At 44.0% G+C, this 20,499-nt stretch overlaps 2 protein-coding genes across 4 annotated transcripts; both read right to left on the bottom strand.

Annotated features, from left to right (window-relative positions):
• Window positions 1–6,289: 6,289 nt before the first annotated feature.
• Window positions 6,290–10,350, bottom strand: RAP2C (RAP2C, member of RAS oncogene family). Of its 3 annotated transcripts, XM_045068040.1 has the most exons (4): window positions 9,955–10,137; window positions 9,333–9,827; window positions 9,051–9,211; window positions 6,290–6,602 (listed from the first exon to the last, which is right to left on the bottom strand). In XM_045068040.1, exons 3-4 carry the CDS (start codon window positions 9,123–9,125, stop codon window positions 6,324–6,326), a joined length of 354 nt encoding a protein of 117 aa, XP_044923975.1. In that variant the 5' UTR covers window positions 9,126–9,211; window positions 9,333–9,827; window positions 9,955–10,137; the 3' UTR covers window positions 6,290–6,323. The 3 variants fall into 3 exon arrangements, with proteins under 3 accessions (XP_044923975.1, XP_044923973.1, XP_044923974.1); XM_045068038.1 differs by lacking the exon at window positions 9,955–10,137 and adding an exon at window positions 10,189–10,350 and having other exon boundaries at window positions 9,051–9,827; XM_045068039.1 differs by having other exon boundaries at window positions 9,051–9,827; window positions 9,955–10,141.
• On the bottom strand, window positions 9,374–10,710 carry LOC123388494 (basic proline-rich protein-like). The gene is made up of 2 exons (XM_045068207.1): window positions 10,274–10,710; window positions 9,374–10,130 (listed from the first exon to the last, which is right to left on the bottom strand). Exons 1-2 carry the CDS (start codon window positions 10,708–10,710, stop codon window positions 9,374–9,376), a joined length of 1,194 nt encoding a protein of 397 aa, XP_044924142.1.
• Between the last annotated feature and the right edge of the window lie 9,789 nt (window positions 10,711–20,499).

The raw sequence follows: 20,499 nt of genomic DNA, 5'->3' as shown, positions 1-20,499 counted from the left end.
TTCGGTGTGAAGACTTTTCAGTAATTCAGATTAGACTTTTCTCAATTGATCTGAATTAATAAGTTTGCTGTAAATTTTCATCCACATTAAAAAAATAAATTATAAAGAATTTGGGATTTTCAAATATGCTTCTGTCTCTTAAACAGTGAAGACTTGTAACATACGGTGTTTTAGTAATTCCGGCATTCTCTGAAATCAAATTGAGGAAGTAGTAATTATTTGTTTCTAGCCAAAATAAACACTAAGAATACAAGCCAGCTTATCAACCATAATCTACATTACATAAAAGGTGATAGATGCATTATTTCCCACTCTCTAAAATCTGCTTTAACATATGGTCCATCCACACTCCACAGGACAACACTCCAGTGAAATCAAGAGACAGATAAATCCTGGGTCAGACTCAACGACATTAAGAGGAGGCATATCGTTGAACAAAGTATTAATACCACGTCTCTTTCAGAAGAGTAATAAATTGTGACTCTCTGCACTTACAAATCCTGAAGCAAAAGTTTGCATTAAGCAAAAAGGACAGTCTCTCTCAAGATGAGTTATTTCACAGAATGCAAAATATAAATGTTATTGCTGCACACTCTGTCAGCAACATTTTCAGTATACTAACAACTCTCGTTCATTTAAAAAACATTCCAGAAGCTTTAAAGGCAGCTGGTCAAACTCATACTTTTTAACTCCCAGGATAGCATATCCAGACAGATTGCAAAAGTATAACTTGCTGTCTGTAAGACAGAATCCAAGTGATCCTTGCCCTCGACAATCAAGTGTCCAGTAAGACACCCAACAAATCCCAACTCTGGAAGCTTCTCCTCCAACTCTTGCTTAACTGGTCTCACTCTTTAACTTTTTTCCCAATTAGATTTTGTTAAGGAAGAGCGTGTGCGCGGGCGTGCGCACACACACACACACACACACACACACACTGAACAGTCCAAACCTTCTGCTCAGGAAATGATGAAATAGAGTCTCCCAAGCGGGGTAAGTTGGTACCCGAGAGTACCAAACACATAACTGAAAGAACAAAGATCATTATTTCTGGCAGCATGAAGAAAAGGGAGATCCTTGATTCCAGACCAGCACATCATTTCACGTGGCAGCAGAATGCCCGGGATGTGAACAAAGGCTCCTGAGAGACTGAGCAGTTTATGAATATCTTTTTAGCTTAGCTGCATTCGCCATTTCTACGAACAACACTATTTACTAGCATTCTTTTTAGCAAACATAAATGTGCAAACATAATCAATTTTCATTTTTTTCCAGTTGTAGACATATGATATTCTGGAGATTTAACCAAAGGAATTTTTTAAAAAACGAATTTCCCTTCCCATTTTTTTTTTTACTTGGCATTTTCATATCCAAGTTAAATACTCAAACTAGGGCACTGAGCCTTGGAATGAAAGGAGTTTACGGTAAACCGGGGGTAGAAAGGAAGGGATAAACTGTTTTTCTTCTGTCCTACACCTAAAATCTCCATAAATTTAAATTAATTCAATTCTGAGATCTCCGGTAGTAGGACCGTGTCCACTGCGAAGCAGGGTATGAGCCCAGTGACTGGATTCCAGCTGCCAGGTTCAGATCAGACCAGGTAGGGGACTGCTCTCGTCCACTCTAAGTTGCTTTTTTCTGAATCCCATGTTCCTAAAACTGTGGCGAATCAAAAGAATTTGGGAGTATGTTTTTTTGGTAGGGTAAGTTTTTCCAACAGCTGACAGGACTTAAGTTTTTCTTAGTGATATTATCTTCTGGATTTTCGAATTCCACTGAGAAGTAATCCCACGAGGAGAATCTTTCCTGGAGTATGGCTAGAATATTTCCTCGGTGGCAACTCTCCAACTCTATGATGCAATTTTTGTTAATTCTACTGATGGTTCATTCTAAGCCAGAGAGGTAATGGAGTAAAACTGAACGGCTCATATGCATTTCATTCTGCAATAAAAGCCTAATCTTAAGGTTAAAAGGAAGCAATTAAAGAGGGAACAGATATACAAGGAGTCATTCTAATCACAGACACCTCCACACCCAGAGCGGGTCTACCTAGGCACCTATTCACTCTGAACAGTCCCAGACCATGAACCTGTAGGCAGGGAAGTGGGGGATGGTGTCAGTAAAGGTCTGGGACAATTGGGGGGGGGGTTGCAGAAAGGACCCTCTTATGCCCCAGGTGCACTACAGATCTTTCTGGTACTTAGTGCTCCGAAAGCATGTCCCCTGCTCCACCCAGGGCCACCATGCCTCGGGCTGGAGTTTGGCTCACCATGGGAACTGGATGACAAACAAGCCTTTAAAATAAGCTATTTTCCCTACTCAAGGTGATATGCAAAATAGGGCAGGGGGAAAAAAAAAGTATCTACACTTTAACTCCTGCAACGGAATTCCAGCCCGGTATTTCACCCATAGGATTCATATTTAATTTGGATATGAAAATGCCAGCATTTTAAAGTACACGATGTGATTTAATTTTCATGATTGTCCCTTTTTCGTTTGCTAAATCCTTAGCCCGTTGTATCTAATTAAAAGCTGGGGGACAAAAGACTAGGAACAATTCTGATTCCACGTATTTATTTTAAAAAAAAACCCTGAACATGCTAATCAATTCCGCAGTGTTTAGAAAGGGTAAGGCCAGCGAGACTAAAATGACATTCACAGATGATTCAGCCTCTCAGGAGCCTTTGTTAACATCCCGGGCATTCTGCTGCCACGTGAAATGATGTGCTGGTCTGGAATCAAGGATCTCGCTTTTTCTTCAGGCTGACATACATAATGAACTGAAGCTGACATAAATAATGATCTTTGTTCTTTCAGTTTGATTGCTGGTGTTTGGTACTCTTATGCACCATTTACTCTCGTTGGGAGAAGCCGTTCCGTACTGCACGGAGAAAAATAGGATCAAATCTTTCAGGAGCCCTTCAAACCATAGTAAGAACACCTTTTTTATTCTGGTTTTCTTTTCTTTTCTTTTCTTTTTTTTTTTTTTAAATAACTTTCATCAATACTGGAGTGAGATACAGAAATCCTTGGGAAATAATCTCTTAAAAGAATTTTATTTGCCAAAAGGGTATTTACCAAACTGTCACACTTGAAGGATGACTTTACTGCACTTCCCAACTGCCTTTCAGGGCTCCAACAGACTACTCCTAATTCAGGGATATTATTTTGCTCCTTTTTGGCGCTCTCTCCGTTTGGAAATCACCTCTACCCCTTCCCCATCCCCTTCACATCCTACCCATTCTTCTAAGACGGGACTCAAAGGGACTCAAATGCTACCGTTCCCCCATTCCTTGAAGTCAGTGGTTCTTAGTGACCCCTAGGAGCCATCAGGCAATGTCTGGAGATATCCTTGTTTGTCACAACTAGGGGTCGGGGAGACTGCTGCTGGCATCTACCTAGTAAAAGGAGGGACCAGGGATGCTGGTCGGCACCCTCCAATGCACAGGGCAGTCCCAGCAACAAAGAGCCCAGAGTCCTGACAAGTGGGCTCTAACTGGACGTGCGCTCTCCGCTCCCTGAGTGCCCGCAGCACTGGGATTCGCTTCTTTTCAAGTATTATGAGATGCCTAACAAAACACCCATCATTCTCCACGACAGTACACCCAAAGAGCCAATTGTCAATTATTTACACCAACATACAGAGGAGCTATGATGTAGTTAGCGAAAGCAGACCAGTCTGCAGCCCCGACCCGGGTTTCCAGTATACTGTTGCTGCGCAGGAAGGCAGGCTTTCTAGGCCCTCGGCGGCAGGTTCCCCGGGTCAGTAAGGAAAGCCGTCACGAGGACAGCACGTAAAGAATCTGGGCTTCGGAACTCACACTAAGACTACAGCCAGTCAGAGGGTGAAAGGGGAGGAAACCATCCTGGGAGCCACGCAGATAAACAGGTGTTGGGCAAGAGACCGGTGACCCACATTGAAGGGTGCTAAGAAATAAATGTGAGCAATTATCAGAAGCAATTCTTAGAACATGAAAATGTCCCCTTTCAATGAAGAGCAACTGCCTTACAACAGTCCCAACAGTTCTGACTTATTTGAATCTTATCATTTCTCACTTCTAAGTATTAAGGACAAGCATGGCTGAAATCACATTGTCAAAGTTTGATCTTCACTTTGGATCTGGGACTGACAGACTTCGGAGCTCTGTGGCTCAAGCTGCGGGATTCAGAATTCATCACCTATTTTTGTGGATAAATAGTAAGCCAGCATGAGCACGAGCTTTTCCAGGCATCAGGTTATAGATTCCCATACACATCAATTCCAGCTTATGTGAGGTCAGAAAAGAACAAGCATAGTGTGCTTTGTTCTAAAAGATCTCGGTCAGGAAATTTCCTTCAATACTTTCAGACATTCAGCTGCTTATTTTATTTCAGTGCTCACACCTCCAATGTGTATTCTGCTTACAACAATGAAAACCAGACAAAAAACTACACAGGTGACTTGATCTATTATGATTATAAAGAAATGACCAATTATTAAATTTAAATAATTAAAACATAAACATAGTTGGCTTGAGATATAAAGCAATTCGATTTAATCATCCCCGCAGGTAACCAAATGGATTAAAAGTCATTTAGATCCCACAAGCTGCAAAATGAAACAAATGTAGCGAGAACTCAGATTTCAAAATCACTTTAGGAACTACCCATTTGCCAATCTGAATTTTATTTCGTTTACTTCCTGTGGCTGTCTACGTTAATGCCGGAGAGAAAACTGGGAACATTCTGCGGGAGCTGGTTAATTTTTTTTTTTTTATAAAGATGTCAACACTAAAACATGTACATTTATGTCACTTCCCCAGTTAAAGGTGTCGGACAGAGTAAGAGAGCATAATGGTAAAGATGCAAAGATCACACAGATTTGTTCCAACTTGAAGCTGGCTTCCCAGTGGGGAGAGATTTAGGGAAACACGAACACGGGGCTGGAGCACCTGCAGACGCCTGTTCCTGCTTCAAACAACTACACTGGCAGCGTGACGCTATCAGCCCAACACAAGCTGGAGCGCGGTCTCGACAGTGATGCCGGAGCAGGTGTAGCCAGGTGTTAGAACGTAAGTGTGCTCTCGTCATATTCGGACGCGCTAAAAAGGAGATGTGTGAAAGCATTTTGAATAAAGCACTGTTGTCATCCTTCATTTTCAAAGGTGACAGACACTCCCTGACGGAAGATCTTGTCTGTAAAGATAAACTGGGGACTGTTATTCTTTTCTCCAGGGAGCACATCTAAAGCCAGACCTTTGATTAGGAACCGTCTCTGCAATCGGAAATGCCTGTTGCCATTTCCAACACTGCCTCGTGGACTTGAGGTCAGTCTTGGCTCCCAACAATCAATTCCGTTCCTGAGACTGTCAGACTAGTCCGCCGTTTGCTGGGGGTTTGCAGTCGTCCAGGACACTGGGTGTTTTATCTTGTTATGTAAGGGTTACTGTCTAAGTGAGATGAAACTATCTGCCCAATCATAAACTAGATTAAAAGACCACGATGCGAATAAAAGAATCCCACTTAAAATGCTCAGTCAGTCTTACACAACTTTGCTTTTTAAAAAACTCAATCATTTGAGAAAACTCTTATGAAGTTATCATTCAACTCAACGCAAGGCGTGAAGGTTTTGTTTTTGTGCTTATTAACTCCATTATTTACTAAAGGGAAGAGAAATGTTGCCTGGGACTGGGTGTGTCTCTTCTAACCCATCACAGAGGATTTTGCCAGATTTTCATTTGGACCATATGGTCATAATGAAGTCAAGGTACGCTGTGGCACTATAATTTGTTATTATCAGAGGTCACTGAAGTCCCTGAAGTGCAAGGTACAGATGAGCTTGATTAAATAATCATCCTGTTCAATCAAGCACTTGGATGATTAGTAAACTGATGAATTCAATTACAGCAGCTCTCTAGCCCGGGCAGAAAAGTGTGGAAAACACAAAACCCGTCATCTTCTGAAATTATTGCTGGATGTGAAATCACCGGAACAGGGAAGAGGAGTATCATCCTCTAACTCACCCCACCCCGAAGGAATGTTCCCGATGAAGCAGAGAGAACACTGATTCACCTTTACAAAGATAAATCTTAGTGACAGGAATATAGGCAATCCCTTACCTTCATTTTGCTTATCTTTTTTTATTTTCTTCATTGAATGTTGACTATTTTGTGCTAAGGGAAATGTTACTTTAAAAACACACAAGGAAACTGAAGGTAGCACAACGTGTATTGGTATGAACCAGCTTTTTGTTAATACTCGATCAAAACCAAAACACACTCAGGCTCATAAGGTTCCATCAACAACTAACCTGCTCGGTATGGCCATGATTGAGGTTCTTTTTTTTACTGGACAACGCAAGTTGTACAACACTGATCTTGCTTCTCGGGCAGGGATGAATAGTTCATTTGCCTGACGATCTCAGCAAAAAGTTCATCCACCATTGATTTACTTTTTGCCGATGTTTCCATGAAAGGGCAGCCCCATTCTTGAGCCAGAGCTCTGCCTTCTGAAGACATAACCTCTCTTTCTGGTTCCAGATCCACTTTATTTCCTACTAGGATTAGTGGGACTTTTTCATATCTCTTCACTCTGACAATCTGATCTCTCATGGGCTTGATATCCTAGTCAAACAATCACAAAGAGAAAAAAAGAATTCCGTTTGCATGACCGTAACAGGAGTATTACAATATCACAAGAAGTCATCCCTCAGGGAGTACAGAAAACCGAATCCAAAATAAAACTATACACCCAAATGGACAAAATAAACATTTTCCCCACCCAAGCAGGAACTGGATCATTTCCACATATCCCACCTGCTGGGTATCTCTCAAGAAAATAAAATGCAGGCTGCCCACGAACCTCGGGACTCATACTTCTTTCCCCTGGTCTGCACCGATATAAAAAGTAAGTTCCCAATTAGGATGAATCCATTTGTACATAAGGATGTCTAGCTATCTCCTTAAACCTGCCAGCTTGTCGGCACTCCTGAAAACACCTGTTACCCTAGCACAGGCCTGCGGCATCTATGCATTCCTAGTCCTTTAGCAAGTGTGCCTGTGAGAAAGAGTTTCAGGTGGGACCGAAAACACCGTGTCATGCCTCGAAGACCAGTTCAAAACAGACTTATACACTTAGATGTTTCATTTTAAATTTAATGGCAGGCCTTCATCCCAGTGAAATGGAACACCTTAAAATACACTAGAAACGAATGTGACAATAAGCAGCTCCTAGGAAGGACAAATGGCACTGAGGAGCAGTCGGTGGGAAGACAGTCACACTTCCCTTTGCCTGGTTAGGTTTTACAACTCCAATTTTCTCCCAAGTGTCTTATTTTTTCTAATTACAATTAATGATAAAAGACAAGAGCCTTAGCAATTCTCAGGTGGCATCAACTTTGGGCGAGGGGAGGAAGTGTTGCTTTAAGGCAATCACACAGATTTAATACCAAGTTTCCGATTTTTAAACGGCTCAAAACTTAAAAGGTTTGAGTTAAATATCAAACGTGTTTAATTTGAAGAGTTGACAGTGAATGGAACATTCGCTTGCAGGATGAAGGAAAAACAGAGGACCGAAAATTTGTGAAACCATGATTATTTGGTGTTTGCACCGATTCCGTTTGATCATGTATCAATTCGGTCTTCTAGGTTAAGCTCTTTTTCCCTGTGTCCTTTTTCCCTGTTGTCCTACGGAAACACAAGTTCAAATGAGAAACCGAATTCATGACAACTGGGCTTGAAAGAGTTTAAAAGTCTCCGTTGAAATAATGGCAGTTTTCCACTCCCTATTTATGCCTGTAACAGAAGCAGATATAATGGAAATCATATGAAAAACCCTTCAACAGATTTTCAGCCTCAAGAGAGTCAGCTAATAGAATAACAAATCTCTGGGGGATCCTTTAGAAAGAAAATGCCTGTCAAATAGCACCTTTGGTACTTTCTGGGGAAAAATGCTTTTATGATACTATTATTGTTTTGGAATTCAAGCCCACATAAAACGTACTTTAATTTGGTCACTATACTTATGATATCTTTAAGAGGAAAAAAAAAATCCTGAAGTTGCTATACGTGGTTACTGGAAAACTTCACTGGAGTACTGTAATTTAAATACTAAGAAAAGCGGAATTCGCACATTGTATTCGCTAAAGCACTTATGTCTCTTAAGCAAGCAACATTAAGTGCATATCTTTAAATGCAGAAAAAACTATCCATTTCCTAAATCAATGGAGGTCAATAGAATGGGTCAATATGAGGTTATTTATTTTGGAGGAATAAATAGCAACATTTACTGCATCTCTTAAAATAATGTTAAACCTTCAGTCGGTCTCCCACTGAAGGACAGGACAGATTTTCGGAAGAAACTGGACCACCGCCAGCTCGGCCACCCAGCCAGGGTTAGAAATTTGCACTTGTCTGGTGTTCCCAGATCCACCGATTTTGCATAAATACAGTTGGTGTTATCGAAAACAACTTGGATCAGCTGCAGAAGTTATTACTGCTGGTTATTAATTCTGGGCACTCGTCTTTTTAATCAGTAACTTTCTTCCACACACCCCCCAAGTAAGTAAAATGCCTAGAAGGCAGGTCCTGGGTTCTTGTAACACTAAGATTTATGAATCTGGTTGGGAAACTTGGGTGAGAGAACACAGAGGAAGAGGTAGGGATACAGAGGAGTCACAGATAATCGGCTCCAAATACTTTTCTCTGCAAAGTGCTCTATTTACCTGAGATTAGCTCTTAGATGTTGTTCGGCAAGTACATTCATCAATACTTGTTGAACTGAACAAGCAACTTCAGAAGGTTCCCTTCCAGGCTAAATATACACAGATCATTTCATCCTCACTTTTTTCTGACTCAAAAATAACTTGAAAATATTTGTTGACGCTTGTTACTGCAGACTCTCTCTATAGAAACAACCCGATACTTTTCCGTGCCAGAAGTAACCTCAAAAATGCGCCATGTCTAACTTTCAGAAGCAAAACATAGTCATTAACGCCCGGTTCGAGCACACCAGAAGTAAATGTGGGATTACCACACCCCCTTCTAACAAATTACAAGACTCGGTTTGGTTACCTGGAAAGACTGTTGATTAACCAGGCTATAAACCAGGATGAAACCTTGGCCGTTTTTGATGTAGAGATCTCTCATGGAGGCAAACTGCTCAGTTCCTGCGGTGTCCAGAATTTCCAGCACGGAGGGGGAAGAGTCCACTTCGATCTCTTTGCGGTAGAAATCTTCAATGGTGGGGTCATATTTCTCAATGAAAGTCCCAGTGACAAACTGCACAGTAAGGGCAGATTTGCCAACCCCTCCGCTCCCTAACACCACTACCTTGTATTCCCTCATGAGTCTCACCTTCAGCAACTCCTACCAGAGGGAGGGAAAAGAACACCCCGCTAGCCGCGGCGGCTCGGGGAGGCGGAAGGTGGGCGGAAATCGGCGAACTGGGGAGGAGAGTGCGGAGAGGCCGAGGGCCCAACGGGGGAAGAAGAGGAAGTTAGAGGAGGGGGAGGGGAATGAGCCAAGTGTCGGGTGGGTGGGGATGAGGTGGTGATGCCCTTCCTATAGGAACCGAAGCCCAGGCAGGGGGCGTGGGGAGGAGGGCAAGCCCGGAGAGGCGGGGTGGGGAGACGCGCCGCGCCCCCGAGGGAAGCGGTGGGGGCCGCGAAACGGGAGCCCCCCGCGGCCAGGGGCGGCCCGGCACCCCTCCCCCGCCCTGCACACACAAAGGGGCCCAGGGACCCCGCTTCCTGCTCGCGCCGCCGGGCCGGCCCGGGCCTGTGGGCTCGGCTCCAGTCACTGCCGCCCGGGCGGGTCTCTGGGCCGCGGCTCCCGCGGGCGTCGTCCGGCCTGTGGGGAGGGTAGGGGAGCAGAGGGGGCACGTTACCCGCGGGGCCCCCGGCCGCCACCCGCTCCCCGCTCCCTTCTCCTCTCCGCCAGCTCCCGCCCGGACCCGGCTGCCTGCGCCGCCGCTTACCCCGCCGTCCGCACCCGCCCGGCCGCCCGGGAGTCTCCGTCACGCCAAGGCCATGGCCAGCGGCCGGCTCCTGCGTCTCACCGCCGCCCCAGCGCCGCTGCTCGCGGAGGGGAAAGGGGCGGGGGCCGTCCGGCGGCGGCGGCGGCGGCGGCGGCGGCCACTCCGGGCGAAGCCACCTCTTTTTTTTTTTTTTTTTCCTCTCCCACCCCCCACCCCCCCAACCCCAACACACACCCGGAAGGGTTTCCCTGACACACTGGCTGAGGTGCCCCAGTTCCCCGAGACGGGCCGGGATCACTTCCGGTGGGGAAAGTCCCACCTCTCCGGGGCGAGCCGGGTGGCGCTGGGGCCGCGCCCTGCCGAGCGAGACCTCGGCGGGGGGACGGTCTCGGGTCGCGGCCGCGGCCTTGGCAGAGGGCCTCTGGGAGAGCCTCCGACTGCCTTCCTTTCCCCGGCCGCGGCCGCTGCCGCTGACAGTCCCACGCCAAACCCGCCGAAGCCCCTGGGCGTCTCGGCGGCCCGAGGACTCGCCGGCTGGTTGGCCGGGGCGGGACGGCCGCGAATCATCTGGCCTCCGGGAGAGCGCCGGACATCCCCGGGCTGCGAGGGGCCCGGAAAATAAAGCGGCCAAGAAACTTTATTTTCCTCGCTGCTATTTCCGTCACTTAATGTTGCTCTAAGGAGCGCGTGCGAACCACCCTTAGACTTCACTGTTGCTTGCTCTGATTTCGTTTGTGATGTGTCTGCCACCGCCATGCCTGACAAATAATTAAACACACACAGTACTTTTATCATTTGGCAAATCTGCTTGACTCCACCAGCAAAGGCCAAACTCACTCCTTCCTTTCTTATCGCAAGGCTCAAAAACAACATCTCCCTGTCTAGCTGTCTCCAGACTGTCTGGTGGGATCCACAGCCCTCCACCAGCCCTGCTGGAAACAGAGTCTGGAAATTCCTCTTCTGATCCAGCAATCAGTGTTGAGCAATAAGTAGCAGGTCTCTGGTCTACTACTAAACTATCACAGACAGGAAACTCTTTTTGAGGTTGTCCCACCTGTTGGCAACTCTCGTATCTTGGATTGTGTTGGCTAAAGTGTTTTGGACAGAGATCTTTGTTTCTCCATACAGGGAAACGTGCTCCTACCCTCAGTACAAAGTCCTAATGGGTCACTCTTATCAGCTACAGAGTTGACAAATGTCACACTCCATCTGAAACTCCCTCTAAGCCTTCTTGGGAACAACGGGCTTCATTGCAGCAGCAGCAGTTAGGAAAGCAAACAATTGGAAGTAGCGTAAATGTCCTTCAGTAGACAATTCAAAAAATGATTGTGAGCGTGTGTGTGTGTGTGTGTGTGTGTGTGTACACTGGCAAAATGGATACTATGCAGCTATTTATTTAAAAGAGAAAAGATTTGGGGGTGCCTGGGTGGCTCAGTGGGTTAAAGCCTCTGCCTTCAGCTCAGGTCATGATCCCAGGGTTCTGGGATCAAGCCCAGCATCTGCTCAGCAGGGAGCCTGCTTCCTTTCCTCTCTCTCTGCCTGCCTCTCTGTCAAATAAATAAAATCCTTAAAAAAGAGAGAGAGAGGGGCGCCTGGGTGGCTCAGTGGGTTAAAGCCTCTGCCTTCGGCTCAGGTCATGATCCCAGGGTCCTGGGATCGAGCCCCACATCGGGCTCTCTGCTCAGCAGGGAGCCTGCTTCCTCCTCTCTCTCTACCTGCCTCTCTGCCTGCTTGTGATCTCTCTCTGTCAAATAAATAAATAAAATCTTTAAAAAAGAGAGAGAGAGAGAGAGAGAGAGAAGATTTGTAAGTGTTGATATGAAAAGATGGTCAGGATATATGATGAGGTTGAAAGAAAGCAAGATACTGAACAAATATATAGTTGTTTCCATTGACGTAAACTATGTGGAAACGTCAGCAAAAGTAGTTACGGAGCCATTAAAACCTGCAACAAGTCATAGAGTGTCGGGGAGAGGTATTATGAAAGAGCTTTCGGTTCTCTGAAACATTTTAATTCTTCAAAATGATCAGGTGTTAAGGGGGGAACAGGGGGATAAGTGTTTTTTTAAAGGAGAAAGAAAAGAAAGGTGTCGATCATCGCTTCCTCAAAAAGCAATATCCTGACTGTCTTGGGGCTTGGTGGGCAGGTCAGCCTGTTCAACTTCGGCTGCCTGTTCTGTCCTCCCCAAAGATCTCTATACTTAGAAAAGTATTTTCACATACATTATCTCATTAGACTCCAGTTGTTTGCCAGTTTACTTTTATTAGGCAATGAGAATATAAAAACCAGTCAGGAGAGCACAGCCAGGCGGCTGAGCACCAAGGGCTCTGATCCGAGGCAGACAGGCATTTAACCGGCAGCTCGCCCCCGGCCTTAGCTGTGGCACCTCAAGCAGAGGATTTCACCTGTCTGAGGCTCTAACCCCTCATCTGTAAAATGCGGCTAACCATTTCGTGTGAGAATACAATGCAGTGGTGTGTATTTGAGATGATTAGCTCGGTCTCTTGCTCATGATGAACCCTCAGTAAATGCTGGCTATTTGGTTTTTATGTAAAAGACTTAATAGAGTATTACTTAAAAAAAAAAAGATTTTATTTATTTATGACAGAGACAGCAAGAGAACACAAGCACGGGGGAGCTGGAGAAGGAGAAGTAGGCTCCTCGCTGAGCAGGCAAACCAAAATGGGACTCCACCCCAGGATGCTGGGATCATGACATGACCTGAGCCAAAGCAGATGCCCAATGTCTGAGCCATCCAGGCGTCCCCTAAAGTGTTATTCTAAAAAAAAAAAAAAAATCAGCAAATATACAGAGGAAAACAAAACTTTAACAGCTCAAATATCTCCCAATGGCACAAGAATAATAACTGAGTTACTCTTCCCAAAGATATTCACTGTTAAAAGCTTCTTGTGTTTCCGGGGAAAAATGGTATTTTTATGTTAGCCTGTCTATCAATCCAACTTCTATATGTATTTTTAAAGATTATTTAAAAAGCAATCTTACTATGCACATTATTTTGCACCTTGCTTTTTTCACTTACTGTGTCTTGGTGATTGAAATCATTGAAACAAAAGGGTACTTACATTTAAAATTTTCTGGTAAATATTGCTAAATTGTCATTCAGGAAGATCATACCAGTTCACATTCCTACTTACACAGCATGACTATATGTGATATTTTTGTATCCTCACCCTAGGTATTACTAATTTTAGTATTTTATAGCTACTCTTACTCACTTTAGGGTATTTTCAGGACTAACAAATGCAAGGTAGTATGACAGAGGAATTTGGGCTTCTGAATCAGGGAGTCCTAACCTTGCCCTTTGCCGGATAGACCTTCATCCCCTCGTTTGTTAAGCTGAACGTGAGAGCCGTGACTAGCTCATAAGGCTCCTTGGGAGAATAAATGAGACAATCCATTCAAAGCATTTAGCGGTCCAAATGAACTGTTTAATAAATGTAAACTGCTCACATAACACTTTCCACTCCCAGGGTTCAAGGATGGGGGGAGGGTAACTTCTCCGGACCGTTTGCCCTTGAGATTCAGAACTTTTGTTTTCAGTGGAGGCTGTTTTGTATCTATTCTGTATCTGAGGGCATAAACTATATGCAGAATATGTAAGTTACAGGTACATAATCCTGTTTTACGCAATTAGCCTGGCACAAGTTGAAAGTGCAAAAGTTTGCTTCGGGCACCAATAGTTCACTTCCGCGATCCCTCCCTTTCCAGTTTATACCTCCTTCAGCTGCAGTCCCTGGAGCTGTGGACGGTTCTGGATCATTTTCCCTCACTTCTACCCTCCCAGGGAGCCCTCTCACCCTCCAGGGTCTGGGAAGAATCCCAAGCCCTGTACTATCCGTGTCCCAGGCACTTTTCTCTCTTTGGCTTGAACTTGCCCTTGGATTAGCAGAACCTGAGTCAGTAGTGTCCTGGGTCTTTGCCTACAGAAGTCTTCGACAAGGCATCTCTTATTTCAGTGCTTTAGGTTGGCCTCTCTGTACAGATTGTTCTGGGTTCTTCCCAGCTCCTTCTACCCTCTGAATGCCGATCTTCCTTTCCAAATCCGGCCTCCAGCTATACCAGCTGCTGGTTCTGCCTATCAGTCTCCCCAGCTCTAGCTTTCCTACAGCCCCAACAATGATGCCATCATATTCAACCTTGTCCACCTGGACTCCTTCATCCATCCAGTGGGATTTCATGGAAAGGGCTGCTTACCACAGAAGCCACTGCCCCAGCCTGGCCAGGGAAAGGCTTCTAGAGGGCACAAAACTGGTGTTTTCCAGTTGGGACAGCTGAGAAAGTTCTCTCTCTAAGAACTCAGGAGCCTACTAAAGTAAGAGTCTAACACAGCAATCTGAACCCCTTTATTATTCTCCCTAGCTCATCTTTTTTTTCAAATATAGGAAAGTATTTTGTAATCTATTAAGAGCCAAATAAGTTTGAGGGGGACACCTGGGTGGCTCGGTCAGTTAAGCATCTCCCTTCAGATGAGGTCATGATCCCAGGTCCTAGGATCGAGTCCCACATGTGGCCCCTTACTTGGTGGGGAGCCTGCTTCTTCCTCTGCCTGCCATTCCCCCCTGCTTTGCGCGCATGCTCTCTCTCTCTCTGGCCAATAAATAAAAAAAAAATCTTCCCAAAAAAGAACCAAATAAATTTAAGGAATTAGTATTAATAATAACCATAATATTTTCCTTGTTTATATATGCATGTCTATCGGCACTTTAAATCCGTTATATAAACCTACTCTAAATTTACATCCATTTGAAGGTAACTGGGAGGTGTTGGTAACAAACAGGTGGGTGGGGCCCTATTCCTGGGGTTTTAGATGCTGGGGCAAGGGCCAATAATTTGCATTTCTAAGATCCCAGATGTTAAGTTCCTGGATGCTGCTGCTGTTGCTGGTTCAGGGACCCTACCTTAAGCATCACTGTCCTAAAAAGTGGTGGGACTTCATATTTGGGCCTTCCCTGCTCAGTATTCACTAGTTTATCCACTCATTCATGTATTTACTCATTCAACGCCCCATTGATTAAACTCCTACTCTGTGCCAAGCACTTTGCCGCATAGTGGGAATAGGAAGACAGGTAAGACACGGTGCCTTAAGGAGTTCATGGCCTTTCGAAGAGTTCATCGAATTAAATTATTTGCATTACAGTGTGACAAGTGTCACGATAGAGATATGGCCAGGGTACTCTGGGAGACCCAGGAAGGGCATCGGGGAAGGTTTTTTTTTTTTTTTTTTTTTCTTTTTGAGGAGGCGATTGGGCTATAGGTAAGGAGGTCAGAGGGGTCAGTAGGGGCTAGAGCCAGATAAAGAAAATCCTTGTATGGGAAGTTGAGGGGCTTGACCTTTCCCCTGCAGGCTGTAGGAAGTCACAGAACGTGATTGTGTAAAGGTCGGGCGGTATGACACCGAGCAAAAGCAGTGCATCCGGCACCCAGGCCCAGATTCAAATATTGACCATACTGCTTATAGGACCTGGGGAAAGTTACTTAACCTTCTCTGAGTCTCCCTTTTGTCATGTGTAAAGGGGGAAAGAGCATCTGCCTTATTTAGGTGTTGCAAAGATTAAGAAAAAGTGCCTAAATGTCTGGTTTATGGTATGTGTTTAATAAATGGTGGTTATGGTCAGGTTTGAACTTTAGAAAGCTAAAGACGGGGAAGACACGCTTCTCAGATTAAGACAATTCATTCGAACCTACCAAGCCGGTTCAAATATCAAGGCCATATTTGATGTAGTGGCAAGCAGGAGGATTTCATGGTATACTAATGATTTATAGGTGGCTGACTCTATGACAGGCATTGTGGCTTACACATACCATTTTATTGAAAAGATTTTATTTATTTGAGAGAGAGAGAGAGAGAGTGCATGAGCACAGGGAGGGGTAGGCAGAGGGAGAAGCAGACTCCCCACTGAGCAGGGAGCCCGATACAGGGCTCCATCCCAGAACCCCAGGACCACGACCCGAGCCCAGTTGTACAACGAAGAGAGTAAGGCTCAGAGCAGTTAGGTAATTTATACAAAGTGGCACAGCTTATCAGTGGCTGAGCTTGAGTTCAGACTCAGGTCAGTCCAAGCCCGGAGCCCCGGGGATGTTTGCCACCTTGTTTCACAGCAAGCAGTTCTGTTTCTCTGGAGTATAAAGCAGTGATGGGCGATGAGACAGTGTTAAAGAATTTGGGCTTTGTTCTCCTGTTTCTCTAACCTTAAGCAAGTCTGGTTGTTCCGACTGATTTCATATCCTCTCCAAGAACAGGCCTCCATGACCCACCAGGAACCCCTTGACCTTGGATCTGTTGCACCTGCTGCTGAAGCTGAGGTTGTCACGATCACCTTCCAAAATGCCTTGGAGCATTTACGACAGGGAACCTCCTTCTCTTGCCCCTGGAACTGTATTTAACTCTATGGGAGGAGGCAAGGGGTAAGCTTAATTATCTTTAATTCTGTTATTACAAAGAGCAGTTATTATTCACTGGGAGCTTGCTACATGTCAGGAAGTTGGTGGAACACTTCAGTAACTCATGGCGAGTACTAGTATCATCATCCCTAGTGTAGAGAGGAGGAAACTAGGCTCAGGGAAGGTAAGTAACTTTCCTAAGATCACACAGCTAGCAGATACAGATCCAAGCAGAGAACTGGAACTTTCATCTTCACAAACCTTACATTTTTAATTTCGTACTTGGCCTCTGTATCTCTGGCACTTCCAAACACAAATGTCATCCTCTTGAATGCTTCTCCTGCCCATGAGATTTATTACCACACAATAGTTCAAACCCTGTTTTTAATGATGTGTATGCAAATGTGCCTGTTTTCTCCAAATTGCTGCAGACCATCAGAAGTCATTCTTTGGCCATTAGCAAAACGACAAGGGATGACAAGTGGTGGTGATGATGTGGAGGAAGAGAAACCTAGTGCACTGTTGTTGGGAATGGAAACTGGCATAGCCCAGCATGGTTCCTCAAAAAATTTAAAATAGAACTACCAGTTGATTCTACAATTCAGCTTCTGGGTTTATAACCAAAGGAAATTTTTGTCACTATCTTGAAGAAGTATCTGCACCCCCCATGCTCACTGCTACATTATTTACAATAGCCAAGGCATGGAGATATATATAAGATATCATTCAGCCATTCGAAAGAGGAAATTCTGCCATTTGCGACAATATGCATGAAACTAGAGGACCTTATGCTAAGTGAAATAAGTCAGACAGAGAAAAACAAATATGGTGTGGTATCACGTATATGTGGTATCTGAAAAAAACAGGAAGAACCCAAACGCATAGAAACAGAGAACAGACTGGTGGTTGGCAGGGGCACAGGGTTGGGGGGGGATGGGAGGAGGAGTTAAACTTCCGGTTAGAGGATGATTAAGTTCTGGGGATGTCACGTACAGAAGAGTGACTATAGTTCACAGTACTGTATCGTAACCTTGACAGTTGCGAAGAGAGTAGGTCTTAAAAGTTCTCACCACGCACACTCACACGCACACACACAAACAAATAAGGTAACTATGTGAGGTGAAGGGGGCATTAACTAACTTATTGTGGTAATCACTTCCCAAAATACACACGTATGAAATCATCACATTGTACACTTCACACTTACACAACGTCATATGTCAATTGCAACTCGATAAAGCTGGGGAAAAAAGTCATTCTTCCCCTCCTCCATTTACTATTTTATTCTTCTTTATAAATGGTAATTTGTGATAATCACATGCCAGGCTAAATTTTAGCTATTGCGTATGAATGCTTAATGTGAAATTGAAGATTCTTCCAAAGTTGTAAAGTATGGTTATGAGAACATTATAGACTCCAGTCCCATCTGACTCAGCTTCCAAGGGGAATTTATCCCAAGCACTTCACAGCTTACCGAAAGTGATACTCTGACCTACTTGGACCTCCATGTGTTCTCAGGAATTCCCCCAGCCGGTAACCAAAGTTGAGGCTAGAAAGGAATTGCCTTAAAATTGAATTCTCAGCCAGTTCAAAGGACTGGTGTCTGAATGCTGGTAAAGGCTGGTATTTAAATAGGAGTAATAGACCACTCGGCTGGCTCAGTTGGTGGAGCAGGGGACTCGACCTCAGGGTTGCGAGTTCAAGCCCCACATAGGGTGTAGAGATTACTCAAAAATAAAATCTTGAAAAATGTGAGAAATAATGTGAAAAACTAATCAAGATAGATATTGTTCGCTAAAATAGATCACTGTTATTGTCTCTTTTGAAACTGTAGCAGTGCATAAACCCTGTCAATTTTTTAAAATCTGGAACAGCTCGCTGAATACACTGAATTCTAGCACTAGGTGGCAGCAAAAGATTAAGCTAGAAACACCCCCTCCCCTTTTGATTCTTTTTTCTTATTTTCAAAATTTTTAAAACAATAAAAGCAAAATCCACTTCCTGGATTTAAACAAAGAAGACACCACACACTTTCTTGTTGCTTGAACAGAGTCAGTGGGTGAGAGGGTGGGTTGCTGCTGCTCAAAGTGGGCACCTTGGGGAGATCACCCAGACTCAAGGAGTAGTTTGACCTCCAGCTTTGAATGGTCTGGAGCTCTGTTTTGTGTCACGTGGAAAGCTGAGGGATTAGAAGTTTGAAGGTAAGGGTAGAGGGGTGAGCCCACTCCTGTGAACCAGTTCCCTAAAAGTCAGAATAATAAATCATTTTACAAGGGCATCTCAATCTTACTATATTTGAGATTCAGCATATCCTTGTGTTTTTTTTTATTTTATTTATTTGATAGAGCGTGCATAAGTCGGGGGAGGGGCAGAGGGAGAAGCAGACTCTGTAGTGAGCTATATATATAATATATATATAATCTATATATATGGGTCCAATTTCATTCAGTATATATTCTCTCTCTCTCTCTATATATATATACTGAAAATGGGTCAAAGACCTAAATCTAAGACCTAAACATGTAAAACTCTTAGAAGAAAATAGAAGGTAAATCTCCATGACATTGGACTTGGCCAAGAACTCTTAGATATGACACCAAAAGCACAAGCAACCAAATAAGAAGTGGATACATTTAACTTAGTCAAACTTAAAAACTTCTGTGCTTCCAAAGACACTGTCAAGAAAGTGAAAGACAACCCAGAGAACGAGAGATCATATTCACCAATCACAGGTCTGTTAAGAAATTTGCATCTACAGAGAAAGGGGAACCCTCCTACACTGTTGGTGGGAATGAAAGCTGGTGCAGCCACTCTGGAAAACAGCATGGAGGTTCCTCAAAAAGTTGAAAAGAGAGCTACCCTAGGATCCAACAATTGCACTACTGGGTATTTACCCTAAAGATACAAACGTAGTGATCTGAAGGGACACATGCACCCAAGTATTTATAGCAGCAATGTCCACAATAGCCAAACTATGGAAAGAACCTAGATGTCCGTCAACAGATGAATGGATAAAGAAGATGTGGTATATATACACAATGGAATACTATGCAGCCATCAAAAGAAATGAAATCTTGCCATTTGCAACGATGTGGATGGAACTAGAGGGTATCATGCTTAGCGAAATAAGTCAACTGGAGAAAGACAACTGTCATATGATCTCCCTGATATGAGGAAGTGGAGATGCAACGTGGGGGGTTTGGGGGGTAGGAGAAGAATAAATGAAACGAGATGGGATCGGGAGGGAGACAAACCATAAGAGACTCTTAATCTCACAGAACAAACTGAGGGTTGCTGGGGGGAGGGGGTTTGGGAGAAGGGGGTGGGATTATGGACATTGGGGTGGGTGTGTGCTGTGGTGAGTGCTGTGAAGTGTGTAAACCTGGCAATTCACAGACCTGTACCCCTGGGGATACATTATATGTTTATTTAAAAATTTAAAAATTAAAAAAAAAGAAATTTGCATCTAGAATATATAAAGAACACTTACAACTCAATAATAAAAAGACCAATAACCAATTTAAAATGGGAAAAGGATCTAAATAGACGTTTCTCCAATGAAGATCTACAAATGGCCAATAAGCACATGGAAAGATGTTCAGCATCATCAGTCATCAGGGAAATGCAGATCAAAATGACAAGATATCACAGCAGAGATAAGATTACAGAAGACCTTCTATTCTCTGCATATGAGTTTGCGCTTTTCTTGATAGGAAGTCACCGAAATCAGCAGAAAGATATAGTCAGAGTTGCTTTAAACAGACTTGCTTCGTGGCACTGGTGGAAGCATGAAGGAAGGGTTACAGACTTATAAACCATTTTAGAGGCTATTACAGAGTTTAGGAATGAGATGTCACACAGATGTTTCTCCAATCTCATCGATACTCTAGAGAAAACATAAAATGGGACAAATATAAGAAATACTAAGGAGGTAGAATTGGCAGGATGGTAGTTGTTTGGTTATAGGGAGCTGGAATGAAGAAGGGGTTGAGGATGATACCCGAAGTTCTATTTTTCATAACTGGTGGACAGTGATAGAAAACACAAGAAGGGTAAGTGCTGGAGATTAAAAGAAAAAACAAAGAAGGGCACCTGGCTGGCTCAGTCGGTAGAGCATGTGACTTGATCTCTGGGTCATGAGT

Source organism: Mustela putorius, unplaced genomic scaffold (assembly GCF_011764305.1).
Source record: "Mustela putorius furo isolate JIRA1106 unplaced genomic scaffold, ASM1176430v1.1 tig00003899_pilon_pilon_pilon, whole genome shotgun sequence".
NCBI lineage: Eukaryota > Metazoa > Chordata > Mammalia > Carnivora > Mustelidae > Mustela > Mustela putorius.
The sequence above is the reverse complement of the archived record's forward strand: the minus strand, read 5'-3'. Positions and strand labels throughout refer to the sequence as shown.

Bases quoted from the DNA above. Each gene is read 5' to 3' on its own strand.
- RAP2C (XM_045068038.1), bottom strand. From the start codon at position 9,323: ATGAGGGAATACAAGGTAGTGGTGTTAGGGAGCGGAGGGGTTGGCAAA. The intron at 6,603-9,050 runs GTAACCAAACCG...TTGTTTGACTAG, and splicing joins TTAATCAACAGTCTTTCCAG to GATATCAAGCCCATGAGAGA.
- LOC123388494 (XM_045068207.1), bottom strand. From the start codon at position 10,710: ATGGCGGTGGCAGACACATCACAAACGAAATCAGAGCAAGCAACAGTG. The intron at 10,131-10,273 runs GTGGGACTTTCC...AAAAAAAAAGAG, and splicing joins ACCCGGCTCGCCCCGGAGAG to GTGGCTTCGCCCGGAGTGGC.